This window comes from Marmota marmota, unplaced genomic scaffold (assembly GCF_001458135.2).
Source record: "Marmota marmota marmota unplaced genomic scaffold, marMar, whole genome shotgun sequence".
Taxonomy (NCBI): Eukaryota; Metazoa; Chordata; class Mammalia; order Rodentia; family Sciuridae; genus Marmota; species Marmota marmota.
Window position 1 is genome coordinate 9,118,201 of NW_026000242.1, and position 18,618 is coordinate 9,136,818.

Here is an 18,618-nt window from a genome sequence, read left to right on the forward strand (position 1 = left end):
ATATATATATATATATATAGTTGGTTCTGTCTTTCTGGAGAACCCTAATACCTTTTTCATTTGCTTAGTATTTTCTAATCTCTCATCTTATTCAGAATTCAGCCTGGAGGACAAAAAACTATTTATTGGAAATCCTTTAAAAATGAATTATTTTCTCAATATATGCCAAAATTGCACTTGGGTTTTTCATTCATCTTCTCATTTAATTCTTATAAACTTGGAAAGTTATAAAGCATTATTCCAATTAGAGTATGGAGATAGGGAGACTAGACAAAGTAAAATAATCTTATGCTTGTGTTCTGTTTTCCTGTATCTAATTTGAGAAGAAGATGGTACACATTTATTGATTTTTGTACCTGAACCAAGCTTACATATCTGGAATGAAACCCACTTGATCATGGTGCACTATCTTTTCAACGTGTTTTTGTATGCAATTGCCAGTATTTTATTGAGAATTCTTGCATCTATGTTCATAAAGGATATTGGTCTGATGTTTTCTTTCCTTGATGTATCTTTGTCTGGATTTGGTATCAGGGTAATACTAGCTTCATAGAATGTGTTTGGAAGAGATCTTCTTTTCTATTTCATGGAATGATTTGAAGAGGATTGGCTGAAAACTCCAACATATCAGGTTAGAACTGACTTCTTTAATGAGACTCCTAAAGCACAAGAAGTAAAATCAGTAATCAATAAATGGGATGGCATCCACCTCAAAAGCTTCTTCACAGTAAATGAAACAATCAAGAGTTTGAAGAGAGAGCCTATAGCATGGGAGAAAAATGTTGCCACCAGTACATTAGATAGAATATTATTTTCAAGGATACATGAAGAACTAAAAAAAAAAAAACTTACCCCCCCCAAAAAAAAAGAAAGAGAGAGAGAAAAAAGCCAATCAAAAAATGGGCAAAGGAACTGAATGAACACTTTACAGAAAAAGAAATACAAATGGTCAACAAATATATGAAAAAAAAATGTTCCACTTCTGGCAATTAAGAAATGCAAATTAAAACTACACTGAAATTTTATCTTATTTCAGGCAGAATGGCAACAATCAAGAATACAAATAACAATAAATGTTGGCAGGGATGTGGGATGAAAGGTATACCATACATTCCTGGTTGGACTGCAAATTATTGTGACCATTTTGAAAAGCAGTATGGAGATTTCTCAAAAAACTTGGAATGGAACCACCATTTGACCTAGTTATACAACTCCTCAGTATATATCCTAAGGAGTTAAAATCACCATACTACAGTGATGAAGCCACATCAGCATTTACAGCATCCTAATTCACAACTACTAAGCTAAGGAGCCAACCTAGGTACCCTTCAACAGATGAATGGATAAAGAAAATGTGGTATATATACACAATGGAGTATTACTCAGCCATAAAGGAGAAGGAAATTATGACATTTGCCAGTAAATGGATTGAACTGGCAATCTGCTAAGTGGAATAAGCCAGTCCCCCCAGACCAAAGTTTGAATGTTCTCTCTGATATGTGGAAGCTAATCCACAATAAGGGGGTGGAGGCAAATAGAAATTCAGTATATTTTTGTTTATCTAATATTCAAAGAGCAATAAAGGAAAGGAAAAGGCATAGGAAAATGAAAGTGGAATTAATCTGAAATAATTTTTCTATGTACATATGTAAAAACATCACAGCGAATCCCACCCAAGTGTCCATCTACCAGAATGAGATCCTAACTAGAATAAGATATATTTCATGCTTATATAGTTATATCAAAATGGATTCTACTGTCTTGTATAACTAAAAAGAACCAAAAAAATGCCCCACAAAATGGAGGTAATCACTGAAGGATTACCTCCATTTTGTGGGGCATTATATTAATAAAGTAAGCCAGACATAAAAAAGACAAGTACCACATGTCCTGTCATATGTGGAAGCAAAAAATGAAAAAAAAAAGTTGACCTGACTGTGGAATAGTGGTTAATGGAAACGGAGAGGGGTAGATAAATGGAGGTTGGACTTGATCAGTATACTCTGTGTGCACATGTGGAATTATTGCACTTAACTCTTTAGTATATACAATTAATTCTTGTTTGTCAATAGTAGACTAACTATTTTAAAAATATTTTCTAATTGTGCTTACATGAGGTATTCAGGTGTTTAACATATAATGAATAAACCAAAATATTGTGCTTTCTGTGATCACCAAAAGTATCAGCATGCTTACTGAATAAAGAACAGATTGAATTAGAAAAGAAAGAAAAGGAAGAAAGGCAGAAAGGAAGGAAGGGAGGGTATAGAGTGATTATGGGTACTAGCAGAATAAAATGACCCTTAAAGCCAGGATGTTCATTAAAGAGTGTGGAGATTTCATTATTTGAAAGCAACTCTGTTGGTAACAGCCCTGCTTTCCACCGAAAGTGGAATGAATGTGGAATGAATCTGAAATAATTTTTCTATGTATATATGTAAAAACATCACAGTGAATCCCACCCAAGTGTATATCTTCACACTCATGCTGAAAAAACTGATACTCAATACCTGTATCCAGCCATCCTAGTTCATCATGGTCTGTGAGCTTCTTTGTCCTCGATTATTACTAACAAACTTCTAAGCGTTTTGATTTAAATTATTGTTAAGGGAAATATATAAATTAGATATGTGACCTTGGAGAATCTCCTAATTCCACGTAATACTATTGTTCACAATCTTCTACATAAAAGTTTTTATAATACTATTAAAAAAAAAAAAAACAATGTGGATTCTTCACTGTCAGATTGAACTACACAGCACTTACATGATCCTTTCCTGGACACCATTCTCAGAATGGATTTGGCTTAAATTCTAACCTCAGTTAAATAGTATATGACTATATCTAAGGGATTTTGGGGGAGCTGTTTAAAAAAGATAAAATCAAGAATGTTCATTAATTCCAAGGACTACAGTAACATTTTCCAAAGAGTATTCCATGGAAACCTGGACGCACTGAATGCTATGCTCTGTGGACAAAGGAATTCACTGTAAAATAAGATCAGAAACATTCTGCACCCTAACTTTCTAATTTTGAGAAATATATTAATTACTATATTAATGGTTCTGAGAATATTTGCAGATGAACTTGTTTCATTTTTCGTAACCAATCATTTTCCATATTGATTTACTAAAAACTGCCTTATTCTCCCAAGGTACATATTAATCACAATTCACTGACTTACTAAACTTATTTAATTGTGAAAATAATTAAATTTTTTAATTTAATTACTAATTAAATTAAATTACCAATTTTAGAATATTTCTATCATCCCCCAAAGATCCCTCATACCCATACGCAGTCACTTCTTGTTTCCACCTCCAGCCCTAGGCAACCGTTAATCTGCTTTTTGTCTCTAGACCTATTCTGTTTATTTTATATAAAGGTAACCATTTAAAATTGGCCTTTTGTGTCTGACTTTTTTCACTTAGCACATTTTTGAGGGTTTATCCATGTGGCATCATGAATCAGTATTTTATTCCTATTTATTTCTAGATATTATTCCGCTAGGAAGATATACCATATTTTATTTATTTATTAGTCAATAGGCATTCACATGTTGGCAACTCTGAATAATGCTGCTATAAATATTTATGTACAAATTTTTGTGTGTTCATAAGTTTTCACATCTCTATGCCTAGGAGTGGAACTGCTTTGTTTATAACGATATTTAGCCTTTTGAGAAACTGCCAAGTTGTCCTCCAAAGTGGCTGTTCCATTTTACAGAAGCTCTATTCCATGTATGACACGCTGAGAGGATAGGGCCCTAATTAGTCCCCAAATCAACTTTCTTTGTGAGGAAGAAAAAAAAAGCCCAAGAAGAACTAAGCATAAATGGGCCACTGTCCCTGTCTTGAGTTTTGGAACAGCATCAGAGGTTTAGCTCAGGTTAAAAGGCAGGACATAAACACAGTATGTTGCAAAGGTCTTCCCAAGAGAAGTGTCTTTACTTAGAACATAATGAGGGGAGTTTGATCTTAAAGAAAATCTCAAAAATAATAGAGATAATGATTTAAGTAATCAGAGGTGATTGGTAGCTCCTTAAGAGCAACAATCAAAACCACAGGCCAATAGTTTACCAGAGGAAATCATTCAGACATCTAAGCAGGGCCCTCTGGTATTGGAACAAACCTCAAATGCCTGTTGCAAAGGGGAGCCCATGCAAAAGGGCTTGTATTTAATTGGATTAGACTGTGGAGTAATTTATGTCCCAGAACACTGAAGGGAACAGTGAAGCAACCAGTCAGCAATTAATGGAGGCTAACATTAATTGCTGAGTGTCATACCCATAGTCAGACAGCTTAATAAATAAGGGCAAGCAATGGTCAAAGAGAAACATTATAAAACCACTGTTATTTCAAGATGATTGTATATGTGCCAAAGGCTACACCTGAGAAACAACATGAGATACTCTATACAGAAGTGGGGTTTACAAAATCATCTGGTCAAATCAACTAAAAAAAAACATTAAACTTTACATGGTGGAAACTGGTGCATAAGTTGCCTAATTGTTTTCTGAAATATCCAGTTTTCAAAAAAAAAAAAATGATCAGACATGCAAAGACACAAGAAAGTGTGATCCACAAACATGAAAAAAAGCAGGCAATAGAAACTTCCTTTAAGAAGGCCAACGTATCAGCCCAGATCCACCCACACCAGCCTCTGTGGTGCCCAGGTGCACAGCAGCCCGGGCCCACTCCTTACCTGGTGGGGCACACACTCACCAGATCCTAGCCTCTGGTGCAGGTCCACCCCTTCAGACCAGTGCACTACCTGGAGAGCCAAGATCCAGCCCAGACAGCTCATAACAGCCCACTCGGGATCCAAGATTTCAGTAGGTCTGGTTCACCCCTCCCCCAGCAGGGCAGACAGTGCCAGAGCCTAGCCTTTGGGGCAAGACTGCCCCTTCCTACCAGTGGACTACCACCAGAGGTCAAGTCCAGCAGCTCAGATTCACCCACTCCAACTTACTTAGGTCCCAGACACAGGATGCACTAGCATCCATTAAGGGACACCAGCAGGGTCTGGAAGGCCAACATCAAGGTGAGGTACAGACAATCTTCACAGGTACTACAAGAATATAGGGAAGAAACTGTGACATCTCAGATACATACTGCAAGAAAGGAATACATATAGACAACATGAAAATACAAGGGAGAAAAGTGTCCCAAACAAACCAGTACACTGTAATAACAGAACCTAAGGACAGTGAAGTTGATGAAATGTCAGAGAAAAAGTTCAGAAGGTTTATAATTAAAATGATCTGTGAATTAAAGAATGACCAAAATGAGCAAATACAGGCCAAAATTGAACATTCCAATAATGAGATAAGAGAGAAAATACAGGTAACAAAAGATTACTTCAAGAGAGAAATAATCTAAAAAAGAAGTCAGAAACCCTTGAAATGAAGTACAATAAATAAAATAAAAAACTCAATAGAAAGCATAAGCAACAGACTAGATCCCTTGGAAGGAAGAACATCAGATATTGAGGATGAAGTATACTATCTGGAAAATAAAGTTGATCACACAGTGAAGATAGTTAGAAAACATGCACAGAATGTCCAAGAATTATGGGACAGAATCAAAAAAACCAAATCTAAGAGTTGTTGGGATAGAGGAAGGCAGAGAGTTTCAGACCAAAGGAATGCACAATCTCTTCAATGAGATAATATCAGAAAATTTCCCAAGCATGAAGAATAAATTGGAAAACCAAATAAAAGAGGCTTACAGGACACCAAATGTACAAAATTACAGATCTACACCAAGGCACATTATAATGAAAATTATAGCATACAGAATAAGGATAGAATCTTAAAAGCTGCAAGAGAGAGGAATCAATAGGGGGACACCAATTTGTATCTCAGCAGATTTTTCAACCCAGACCCTCAAAGCCAGGAGTTTGTGGAACAACATATACCAAGCTCTAAAAGAAAATGGATGCCAACCAAGAATCTTATATCTAGCAAAACTGAGCTTTAGGTTAGATGATGAAATAAAAACCTTCCATGATAAACAAAAGTTAAAAGAAATTACAACGAGAAAGCCTGCACTCCAGAACATCCTCAGCAAAATATTCCAAGGAGAGGAAATAAAAAACAATGATGAAAATCAGCAGAGGGAGGGATTACACTAAAGGAAAATATAATCAGAGGAGAAACCAAGTCACATCAAATACCAAAAATAAACAAAAATGGCTGGGAATACAAATCATGTCTTAATATAACCCTCAATGTTAATAGCCTAAACTCATGAATCAAAAAAACATATAATAGAAGATAGGATTAAAAAAAGACCCAAAAGTATGCTGCCTTCAAGAGAGACATCTCATAGAAAAAGACATTCATAAACTGAAGGTGAAGGGTTGGGGAAAATCATACCACTCACATGGACTGCAGAAGCAAGAAGGGGTTTCCACCTCATATCAAATAAAGTAGACAAACTAAAGCCTGTCAAAAAGGATAAAGAAGGACACTACATACTGGTCAAGGGAACCATACACCAACAAGACTAAACAACCATAAATATATATGCCCCAAACAATGGAGCAGCTATGTTCATCAAACAAACTCTTCTCAAGTTCAAGTGTCAAATAGACCACAATACAATAATTTTGGGTGACTTTAACACACCTCTTTCATCACTAGAGAGATCTTCCAAACAAAAGCTGAACAAAGAAACTATAGAATTTAATAATACAATCAATAACTTAGACTTAACTGACATATATTAAATATTCCTTCAAGGACAGAATAGACTATTTTTCAGCAGTACATGGATCCATCTCTAAAATAGACCATATACTATTCCACAAATCAACTATTAGCAAATGTAAAGAAGTAGAGATACTACCCTGCATTCTATCAGATTATAATGGAATAAAATTAAAAATCAATTATAAAATAAGAAATAAAATCCATTCCAACACCTGGTGACTAAATAATATGCTACTGAATGAACAGTGGGTTACAGAAGATATCAAGGAGGAGATTAAAAAGTTTTTAGAAGTGAATGAGAACACAGATACAAGATATTGAAATCTCTGGGACACTACAAAAGCAGTTCTAAGAGGAAAGTCATTGCATGGAGTTCATTTCTTAAAAGAAGAAAAAGTCAACAACTAAATGACTTAACACTACATCTCAAAGCCCTAGAAAAAGAAGAACAAATCAACACCAAAAGCAACAAAAGACAGGAAATAATTAAAATCAGAGCTGAAATCAATGAAATTGAAACAAAAGAAACAATTGAAAAAATTGACATAACAAAAACCTGTTTTTTTAAAAAATAAATAAAATTGACAGATCCTTAGCCATACTAATGAAGAGAATGAGAGGGAAAACTCCAAACACTAACATACTAATGAAAATGGAAATATCACAACAGACACTACAGAAATACAGAAGATAATTAGAAATTATTTTGAAAACTTTTTACTCCAATAAAATAGAAAATATCAAAGGCATCCACAAATTTCAGGACTCATATAATTTGCCCAAATTGTATATACATAATTTTAACAGACCAATTTCAAGTGATGAAATAGAAGATGCCATCAGAAACCTACCAACTAAAAAAAGCCCAGGACCAGATGAATACACAACTGAGTTCTATAAGACCTTTAAAGAGGAACTAATACCAATACTCTTCAATTTATTTCAGAAATAGAAAAAGAGGCAGCATTTCCAAACTCATTCTATGAGGCCAATATCACCCTGATTCCAAAACCAGTCAAAGACAGATCAAAAAAAGAAAACTTCAAACCAATATCTCTAATGAACATAGAAGCAAAAAATTCTCAATAAAATTCTGGTCAATCGAATATAAAAGCATATCAAAAAGACAGTGCACCATGATCAAGTGGCATTCATCTCAGGGATGCAAGATTGGTTCAACACATTGAAATCAATAAATGTAATTCATCACATCAATAGACTTAAAGATAAAAACCATATGATCATCTCAACAGATGCAGAAAAAGCATTTGACAAAATACATCACCCCTTTCATGTTCAAAACACTAGAAAAAATAGGGAAAACAGGAACATATCTCAACATCATAAAGGTTATCTATGTAAGCCCCAGGCCAACATAATTCTAAATGGAGGGAAAATTAAAAGCATTCCCTCTAAAAACTGGAACAAGACAGGGTGCCCTCTTTCCCCATTTCTATTTAACTTAGTTTTTGAAATACTGGCCAGAGCAATTAGAAAGATGAAAGAAATTAAAGGGATATGGATAGGTAAAGAAGAACTCAAATTAGCACTATTTGCTGACAATATGATTCTATACCTAGAAGACCCCCCCAAAAAATCCAACAGAAAACTTCTAAAACTAGAAAGTGAATTCAGCTTGGGAGCACGATACAAAATCAACACCCATAAATCAAAGAAATTTTTGCATATCAGTGATAAATTCTCTGAAATGTAATTGAGGAAAACTACCAATTATAATGGCATCAAAAAATACTTGGGAATAAATGAAAGAGGTAAAATACCTCTACAATAAAAACTACAGAATGCTAAAGAAAGAAATTAAAGAAGACCTTAGAAGATGGAAAGATCTACCTTGTTCTTGGATAGGCAGAATTAATATTATCAAAATGACCATACTACTAAAAGCACTATACAGATTTAATGCAATTTCGATCAAAATCCCAATGGCCTTTCTTATAGAAAGAAAAAGCAGTCATGAAATTCATCTCAAAAAGTAAGAGACCCAGAATAGCTAAAGCAATCCTTAGCAGGAAGAGTGAAGCAGGTGGCATCACTATACCAGACCTTAAACTATACTACAGAGCAATAGTAACAAAACAGCATGGTATTTGCACCAAAATAGACCTGTAGACAAATAGTACTGAATAGAGGACACAGAGACTAACCCACATAATTACAGTTATCTTATATTTGACAAAGGCACCAAAAATATACATTGGAGAAAAGATAGCCTCTTCAACAAATGATGCTGGAAAAAATGGAAATCCATATGCAACAAAATTAAATTAAACCCCTATCTCTCACCATGCACAAAACTCAAAACTGGATCAAGGATCTAGGAATTAAACCAGAGACACTGCATCCATTAGAAGAAAAAGTAGGGCCAAATCTACATCATGTCACATTAGTCCCCAGCTTCCTTAATAAGACTCCTATAGTGCAAGAATTAAAACCACAAATCAAGAAATGGGATGAATTCAAACTAAAAAGCTTCTTCTCAGAAAAATAAACAATCAGTGAGGTGAATAGAGAGCCTACATCTTGGGAGCAAATTTTTACTACTTGCACATCAGATAGAGCACTAATCTCTAGGGTATATAAAGAACTCAAAAAGCTAAACACACACACACACACACACACACAACAATCAATAAATGGGCCAAGGAACTTAACAGACACTTCTTAGAAGAGGATATACAATCAATCGACAAATATATGAAAAAATGTTCAACATCTCTAGGAATTAGAGAAATGCAAATCAAAACTATTTAAAATTTCATCTCACTCCAGTCAGAATGGCAGCAAACAGCAATAAGTTTTGCCGGCAATGTGGGGAGAAAGGCACACTCATACATTGCTGGTGGGACTGCAAATTGGTGCTGCCAATATGGAAAGCAGTATAGAGACTCCTTGGAAAACTGGGGATGGATCTACCATTTGACCCAGCTATCCCACTCCTTTGTCTATACCCAAAGGAATTAAAAATAGCATACTACAGAGACACAGCCATGTCAATGTTTATAGCAGCAAAATTCACAATAGCTAAACGTGGAACTAACCTAAATGTCCTTCAGTAGATGAATGGATAAAGAAAATGTAGTATATACACAATGGAATAGTATTCAGCATTAAAAGAGAATAAACTCATGGCATTTGCAGGTAAATGGATGGAGCTGAAGAATATAATGCTAAGTGAAATTATCCAATCCCCAAAACCAAATGCTGAATGATTTCTCTGATTGAAGGATGCTGATTCATAATATGCTGCAGAGGGCCATATGGGAGCATTAATTGACCTCTAGATAAAGCAAAGAGGAAAAAGAGAGGAAAAGGGAAGGGACATGGGGGAGGAAAGACGTGGAATTCAATGGTCATCATTACCCTATGTACATGTATGATGACATGAAGTATGTGAGTCTACATTGTGCACAACCAGAGAAATGAAAAATTGTAGTCTGTATGTGTAATATGAATTCTAACAATTCAAAAGGTATCAAGAATATACAATGGGAAATACATTATGTTGTCATATATATCAAATTAAAATTTTTAAAGAAATATTTAAAATGCCAAAAATATAAGTTAAAAATAAAAAGAAAATTACAGGCCAATATTCCTAATAAATATAAATGCAAATATCCTTAACATAAAATAACAAACTGAATTCAGCAGGATCACTAAGATCTAATGGGATCACTTCCAGTGATTCAAGGATGATTCTGCAGGTAAATCTATAAATGTGATTAACACAATGAAGGGCAAAAACCACATGACCATCTCCTTAGATGCAGAAAAATCTATTAAGATCTTTGTGTATGTTGAGGATTGAACATAGGGGTGCTACCATTAAGACGCATTTCTATTCTTTTTTTATTTTTAGATTGTGTCTTGCTATGTGGCTGAGGCTTGCCTCCAACTTGAAATCCTTCTTCCTCCATCTCCTGCTTTTTTGGAATTAACATCTTTTCAAGACAAAACTCTCAATGAGTTTGGAATAGAAACAATGTACCTCATCACAATAAAGGCTATATATGACAAGTCCACAGCTAACACACTCTATACTCAATAGTGAAAATTTTTCCTCTAACATCAGGGAACACTTTTACCACTTCTGGTCAACATGGTACTGGAAGGTATAGTCAGAGCATCAGGCAAGAGAGAGACACACAAGGCATCCAAGTTAGAAGGGAGAAAGTTACGTCATTCTTGTTTGCAATGACATAATCTTTTAAATAGAAAATCTTAAAGATTCTATCAAAAAAAACTTTTTAAACAAGTATAGTAGGTTACAGGATACAAAATCAGCACACAGAAATAAGTAATATTTCTGTAACTAACAATTAATTTTCTGAAAAAAATCAAGAAAATATCTCATTTACAGTAGCTGCCCTCCCAAAAAAGATAAGATAAAAATATTTAGAAATAAATTTAACCAAGGATGTGAAAGACCTGTACACTGAGAGTTACTAAACATTGATGAAGAAACTGAGGAAGGCACAAAAAAATGAAAAGATACTCTATGATCATGGATTGGAAGAATTAATAGTGTTAAAACATCCATACTATCCAAAGCAATCTACAGATTCAATGCAAATTCTATCAAAATACAAATGATATTTTTCATAGAAATAGAAAAATTAATCCTAAAATTTACATGGACTCACAAGACCCTGAATAACCAAAGCTAGAGGTCACAGTACTTGATTTCAAAATACACCAGAAAGGTCTACTAATCAAAACCATATGGTACTGTTGTAAAACAAATTCATTGACCAACAGAACACAGCAGAGAGCCCATAATTAAATACATGTATTTCCAGTCCTTTGACTTTTTAAAAAGGTATCAAGAATATACAATGGGAAAAAAACAGTTTCTTTAAAAATAGCTTTGGGACAAATGGATATCCATATGCAGAATAATGTAATTATACCCTTACATCACACTTTATACAGAAATCAACCCAAAAGGAATTAAAAAGTTAAATGTAACACCTGAAACTGAAAAAACTACTAAAAGAAAACATAGGAGAAAAGCTCCTTAACATTGGTCTGGAGAATGATTTGTAGATACGAGTGCAAAATATGTTGGTCACAAATAAGTTAGGAGAAATAAGTTCAAGAATAAGTTCAAATATATTGTCTAACCTAGTGACAAAAAATAGCAATGCATTTGCATTCTTAAAAATTGCTGAGGCTGGAGATGTAGCTCAGGTATGGAATGCTTGCCTACCATGTATGAGGCTCTGGGTTTGTTCCAAGGTACCACCAATGCCCCTCTCCCCAAAATACCCCAACAAAACAAAACACAAGAAAAAATTGCTTAGAGAGTAGATTTGAAATATCACCACCAGCACCAAATAATAATAATAATAATAATAATAATAATAATAATAATAATATAATATCCTAATGTTAATTAGCTTGATTTAGTTATTCCATAATGTATTCATATTTCAAATCATGCACAATACATATAATTTTTATTTGTCAAGTAAATATAGACTTGAAAATATAAAGAAAATGTTTAACATGCATGGGGCTTTTATGTAAAATATCATTATTTCTATTTCATCTTTTATACTTTAATTGAACATTCTATGTTATCCTTAGTGTTTTTTCAGATTGTTATTTCTAACATAGGAGATACTGAAAAACAGATTTATAGAATGTTTATTTTCTAATTATAAATAATACCAACGTATTATTAAGAATAAAGAGAATGTGAAAAGTGTACAAGAAATAAAATCAGCCCAAAATCATGCCAACCATTGATAATTACTGTTAAAATTTTGGTGAACTTCTCATTCCTTGTATACCACTTGGCATGATAGCAAATAAATACTCATCATTAAATATTGACTTTTAGGCAATGACATCAAAAATCTGTCAACCTTATGTCAAAGTCCTTTATTATTCCAGCCTACAGATATAGCTTAATATTTTACTCATTCTTATCTTTTTGGATATATATTGCTTACGGTTTTTATCATATATTTAATTCTATAAAGAATGACTCTTCTTACAAGTCATTCTTTGCAATTCAAGAAATTTACCAAGAATCTCAGAAATAAAATAACTAGTAAAATGTGGTGAACTTTGTTAAAGGATTTGATACATACCGGGAATTGTTAAAAATAAAATTGCTCCATTTTACATCCAGATCAGAAGTGCATGAGAATTCTAGTCTTACCATATTCTCACAACAGTAGATAGCTCCCTTTTAGAGACATTTGTCTTTGATGAAAGCTTAGCTTTTCCACTGTCTAGCTACGCAGTTTTGGTCAAGTTGTTCACCTCTCTTGAATCAGTTTTATCATTTGAGTATCAGGTCATAAAAAATAAACACCTTATGTAGATACTGTGAGGATGGATGGAATAACATGTGAAGCATTAGGAAAGATACTGGCACATGCTAAATATTCATTATTACAGTCTCTATTACTTGAAAACTGAAGATTTTTTTGGTTAAGAATAACTTGACATATAAATTAATAAAATAGTAGGATGAATAATTACTATTAATCATTTATCAGGATTTTTAATAAAGGCAGAGTAGTTTGTACTGGACCAATTCTCCTGTAGACACTAATAATAAACCCCAAACAAATATATATTTTAAAAATCAACTCTCTAAAAGCAGTGGAGAATGAGCACAAGCAGATAGAAATGAGAGGGCAGTTGACACCTGGAAGAATGGGCAGCACAGGACTTGCATTCTAAGTGCTGACTGAAGTTCTTTAGGCTGTAGGAAACTCAGAACCTCAGCACCAGAAGCAGGAAATATAGATAAATATAAAAGACTGTTTCTATTTCTTTAAAGTACTCATACTTATTTAATAAATTCAATTTAAAGACCCCAAATACAGCAGGAAAAGAAAAGCAGAGGGACCAAAAAAAAAAAAAAAAAAAAGAAGGACCAAGCAGAAACTAAATAACAAAGTGTTCAATCTAAATCCTCTCATTTTAATAATTCCATTGGTATAGGTGGACTGACTGCCTCACTAAAAGGCAGAAACAACAACAACAAAAAAAGAGCCAACCATTTGCTGTCTACAAGGAACACTACTAATGTGTAGGATACCTGTAGGTTGAACGTTATATGTCATATTTCATACAGACAGCGATTGACTATATAAGCATACAAAAACCCAATATTATTAGTTTTGGGGACAAAGAGTATCACTAGAAATAAAGATGACTGTTTCATCCTGATAGAAGAATCATTTTATCAGAAACCATAGCAATCATACATGTGTGTACACTTATACACACATGTACCTATAAATGAAGCAAACTTTGACAAATTAAAGGGGAAAATGGAAAAATCCACAATCAAAATTAGAAATTTAATGATTGTCTCAGTAGTTGTTACATGAACTATATGATAAAAATGGGCAAGGATCCAGAGGATCTAAATAATGTTTTCATAGTAATGTATTTGAGCCATCATACCACATTATCAGATATTTATATATGATTGCAACTTTAAATAAAAATAATAAATGATTTTTAGAATGATAGAATTATTTTCTGTGCTCAAAATTTTTGGTAGAAATAAAATAAGCAAAGTCTGATTTAAGAGGAAAGACTAAGCACATATTGAGGTCTCAATATTTTGCCATAAAAATCCTATAAAACACAGAAAAGAACTTCACAAATCTATTTCTGGGGAAACAGAAATTCCTTAAATGAATCAAAACTAATGGAAAATCTCCAGGAAAAATGAGATTAAATCAAGATGAGATTAAATTAAGAAAGGAAATCATAGCTCCAAACGCAGATAAGTGTTCTGGAAAAGATGGAAGCCATAATACAAATATACTTTCCATCCTCAAAGAGATGCTGGTGGCATTAATGAATCAAGTAGAGATCCTGGAAAGTTGAAATTTTATTGTTCAATCTGCAACAGTCAATTGTGCTCCTCTACACCATCAACAAGCAATTAGAAACTCTCATTTTAAAAAGAACAGCCTATACAAACAAAATATTACAGCAACATGTAATTATAAGGTACGTAGGAATAAATCTAACGGAAAATGTTCAAGACCTGTAGGCAGAAACTATAAGATTTACTGAAAGATTTGAAGAAGATGTAAATAAATAGATATCCAATATTGCTCAACAGAAAAATATAAATGTCAGTTTTTCCAACTGGACTTATGTAAGTTGAGGTCATGCTTATAGAACTTAACCAGTGTTTTTTTTTTGTTTTTTTTTTTTTCAGATTTGATAGGCTGACTCCAAAATGTGCAAGGAAGAGTGAAGAGCTACGATGGGGCCAAAATTGTGAAGTGGAACAAACAATGGTAATGTGACCTGCAAGCTTTCAAGACTAATTTTGAAGCTCTGTCAGTAGTAACAATGTAGTATTGGCACAGGGAAGACCAAGTGGTCAATGGAACAGAACAAGAGCCCCAAAAGGGACCTTCACTTGGTTGACCTTTTGAGATATGAGGTGGCATGCCCTAGAAAGAAAGGACTACATTAAACAAAAGGAGGTGGCTATCTATATGGAAATAAAAGAACAACAGAAAGAAACAAAAACAAAATAAAGCACATGCATTGAAAGGTTAAATGTCAAAAGTAAGATTTTTTATTAGAGCTTCATAATTATACATAGTAGTTGGGTTCACTTGGACAAATCACACATGCAAGGAATTTGATTTCTATTCCCAGCCCCCCTTTCCTTCCTCCCCGCTCCCTCCCGCTAATCTCCGTCGGCTACTCAACTAAATTTTCTTTCTTCTACGTATACATAAAAGTGAATTTCCCTTTGGCACCTCTATATAAGAATCTAAAATGATTTTATTAAATTCATTCCATATATCTTCCTCTTTCCCTTCCTTCCTCACTCTTGACCTCCTTCTTCTACTCCAGTGATTTTCTCTGTGTCTTTCTGGTATCCCGTCTCCTCCCAAACCATCTTCAATCCTGTGCTTTGCTCTAGCTTTCACATATGAGAGAAAACATTCCACCTTGATTTTCTAAGTCTGGCCTGTTTCACTTAGCATGATTTTTCTCTATTTCCATCGATTTACTGACAATTTCCTTGTTCCAATACTACACAATGGCAAATACCATTATTTCATTCTTCTTTATGGCTGAGTAAGACTCCATTATGTCTATGTACATGTTTTCTTAGTCCATTCATCTACTGATGAACATCTGGGTTAATTCCAAAATTTGACTATTGTGAACAATGCTGCTATAAACATTGAGGTGTTTGTATTTCTATGATATGCTGATTTTAGATTTTCAAAAGCAACATTTAAAATTTCAGTAGATTATTTAGACAAGTAATCTAATGTTGGAGTGTGGAAATATTTCTCTTCACAGTAAGAAGGCAGATAAACTTTACTATATGAAAATAAACATATTTTGTTCTTCAGATGTTTTGTAAAAGAAGGTGAAAAAACAGGGTCTGTGTGTAAACACACACAGTGTTACCCTCTCAAATGCTGCTTAATGCTTTTCAGTCACTCTGCTTCTTAAAAAGTGTGCATGCCTTTGAAACTCCCCTACTATGTTTTATAGGTCTTGAAGTTTGGACTTTCCTAGAACAGGTGAGGTATCAAGTAAAAATATACTTTTTGCAAACACAGAAAGAAAGCAATTCCTACCTTTGTGTACTTTTGGAGAACTGTAAAAGTGATCAAGAAGGCTAATATAAGCAGCAGTAGCCACAGTAACTTCTGATTGGTCACAGTTGTTTTCATGATCAGGACCCTACAAGAGACAACAAAACAAACACACAATGCAACAAAACAGAAAGAAAAACATGGAAACACCCGAAGTTCTTGTGCCTCCTCGGATGAGTTCTCCCAGAGGTAAACCTTGGCCCTCCCAGCTGCCCTTGGTCTCCCCCAGCAGCTGTTCATGGTGATCAGCTTGTACTTTGCCCAGGAAAGTTATTCCACGCAGCCCACCATGGACTCTAAGGAACTGAGCAGCTAAGCACCTACAGGGTGCAGGGATGCTCATGGTTAAGGTGAATCCTCCAGCGTATGTCATCTCAAGTGCCTCCTATTCTCTTCCTTAAACATCATGAGCAGACAAAAGCTTGAGTAAATACTGACCCTGAGATTCATATTAACTCAGTGACCTGCTTATATAAATTGATCATTCAGCCTCCTCAATCCCTGTCTGTAAATTTGTTCCTTTTTGTTGTCTTACTCCGAGACTTTCTGGCACCCATTAACCTTGAAAATAATTATTTTAAAACTCATGTTTATTACTTCCTTTTAAAATTATTTTAGGCTTTATCAGTGTTTCTCTTCAATTTATATAATTTGTCTTTGATCTGGAATTCAACTTGTGATTTAAAATCAGATTGCTTTGGCTGAGGGCATCGCTCAGTGGTAGAGTGCCAGTCTAACATGCTCAAGGCCTTGGGTTTGATCCTTGACATCATAATAAGTAAATAAATAAAATCCAGTTGCTTGAATGATGCCTTTCTAAAATGTTTTATCCCTGAAAATTTATTTCCCCTCCTAGAAGCAACTCCTACCCTGTACTCTCAATTTACACATAGATTTTAGAAGTTTCTGCACTCAAGAATAAATGTCACCACTCTCTCTCACCTGCTCCACTTAGAAAATGTTTTCTTACCTTTAGTTGTAAAGACTTCTTCAATCCTACACCTAGGAACTCCTGTGAGCAGGGTGTGGAGGTTTTCTCCTGAAGCCCCAGTGTGTTACTGAGGCACCTCTTCTTTGTAACAAAATAAATCACAAGTTGTAGACTGGATACTTATTTTAAAAATATTTTTTAGTTGTAGTTGGACACAATATCTTTATTTTATTTATTCATTTTTATGTGGTGCTGAGGATCAAACTCAGTGCCTCACACCAGCTAGGTGAGTGCTCTACTGCTGAGCCACATCCCCAGCCCCTGGGTACTTTTTGCTTGGACTTGCAACCTTCTGTGTAATTCAGCTTCAAATTGTCAGGCAACTCCACCTTAAGGAGGGGCCTGGATCACAAAGGTTAATCATCACTTCAAGGCAACACGGGCAAGAGAAATAAATGCTCTGAAAAGTAGGTGAAATGATTTCAATGTCTTAAGACTTTAGGAGTCTAATTCTAGTAAGGACATGATAAATACCTGAGAAAACAAAAAGAAATGTAGCCAGAAGTTCAAGTGATTGAGAGTAAACAGTCATCCATGGAGAATTGAACTTCCTATTTTCCATGTGAACCTTGTTATGAAGGCCCCATTGCCTTGTTTTGAAGACCCGGTTGCGTATTATCTTATGTTCAATAAAATTTGCTGAATTGAACTGAAAGTACCTCAAATACAATACAGGCAAGACATCTCAGAGTGAGTACATTTGTGAATTCTAATTTGGAAGACCAGGGTGATATCTATACAGGAATTCTGAAGTCTGGTCTTTCAAGATGAATCCAAGTCATATAGACTAAAAACTGTGTCAAGCCCTCATGTGTGATGCTAGGTTCTAAAAGGACTCTGTGCTTGAAAAGAAATGGCTCTCAAATATTCCAGGTCAAGACTTAAAACACTTTAGCATTTCAGCAATTAAACTAGAACAATTTGGAAAAACAAAGCAGATGTCCTTAGGATAAAAAGGAGATTGTGTTAGGTCAAACAGAGCCAGTCTTTTGTATTCATTGGTTCTGCAACTGAGAATTCAACCAACCAAGATGGAAAAGTTTTGAAACAGGACACTGCATATGTACTGGACATGTACAGACTTTTATCATTAGTCCTAAAACAGTACAGCATAAAAACTATTTATAAAAAATACTGCAACACTTGGTGCAACCACTAAACATTTTTTCTTAAAAGAGACATAAATGATAAAATAATAATGAATATTAAATAAAATAACTTTTAAATGTTCAATTAACCCAACATAAGGGAAAGGAAGGAAGGAAGGGAGGAAG

General features: G+C 34.3%; 1 protein-coding gene across 1 annotated transcript in view; it reads right to left on the reverse strand.

Moving 5' to 3' along the window:
* LOC107145676 (NXPE family member 1-like) overlaps positions 1 to 16,437 on the reverse strand; it is a 32,150-nt gene extending 15,713 nt beyond the window's left edge. The window contains exon 1 of the mRNA XM_048795751.1: positions 16,336 to 16,437. Within this exon, the coding sequence (XP_048651708.1) occupies positions 16,336 to 16,431 (96 nt within the window). The 5' untranslated portion in view covers positions 16,432 to 16,437. The remainder of the gene's footprint in view (positions 1 to 16,335) is intronic.
* Positions 16,438 to 18,618: the final 2,181 nt, after the last annotated feature.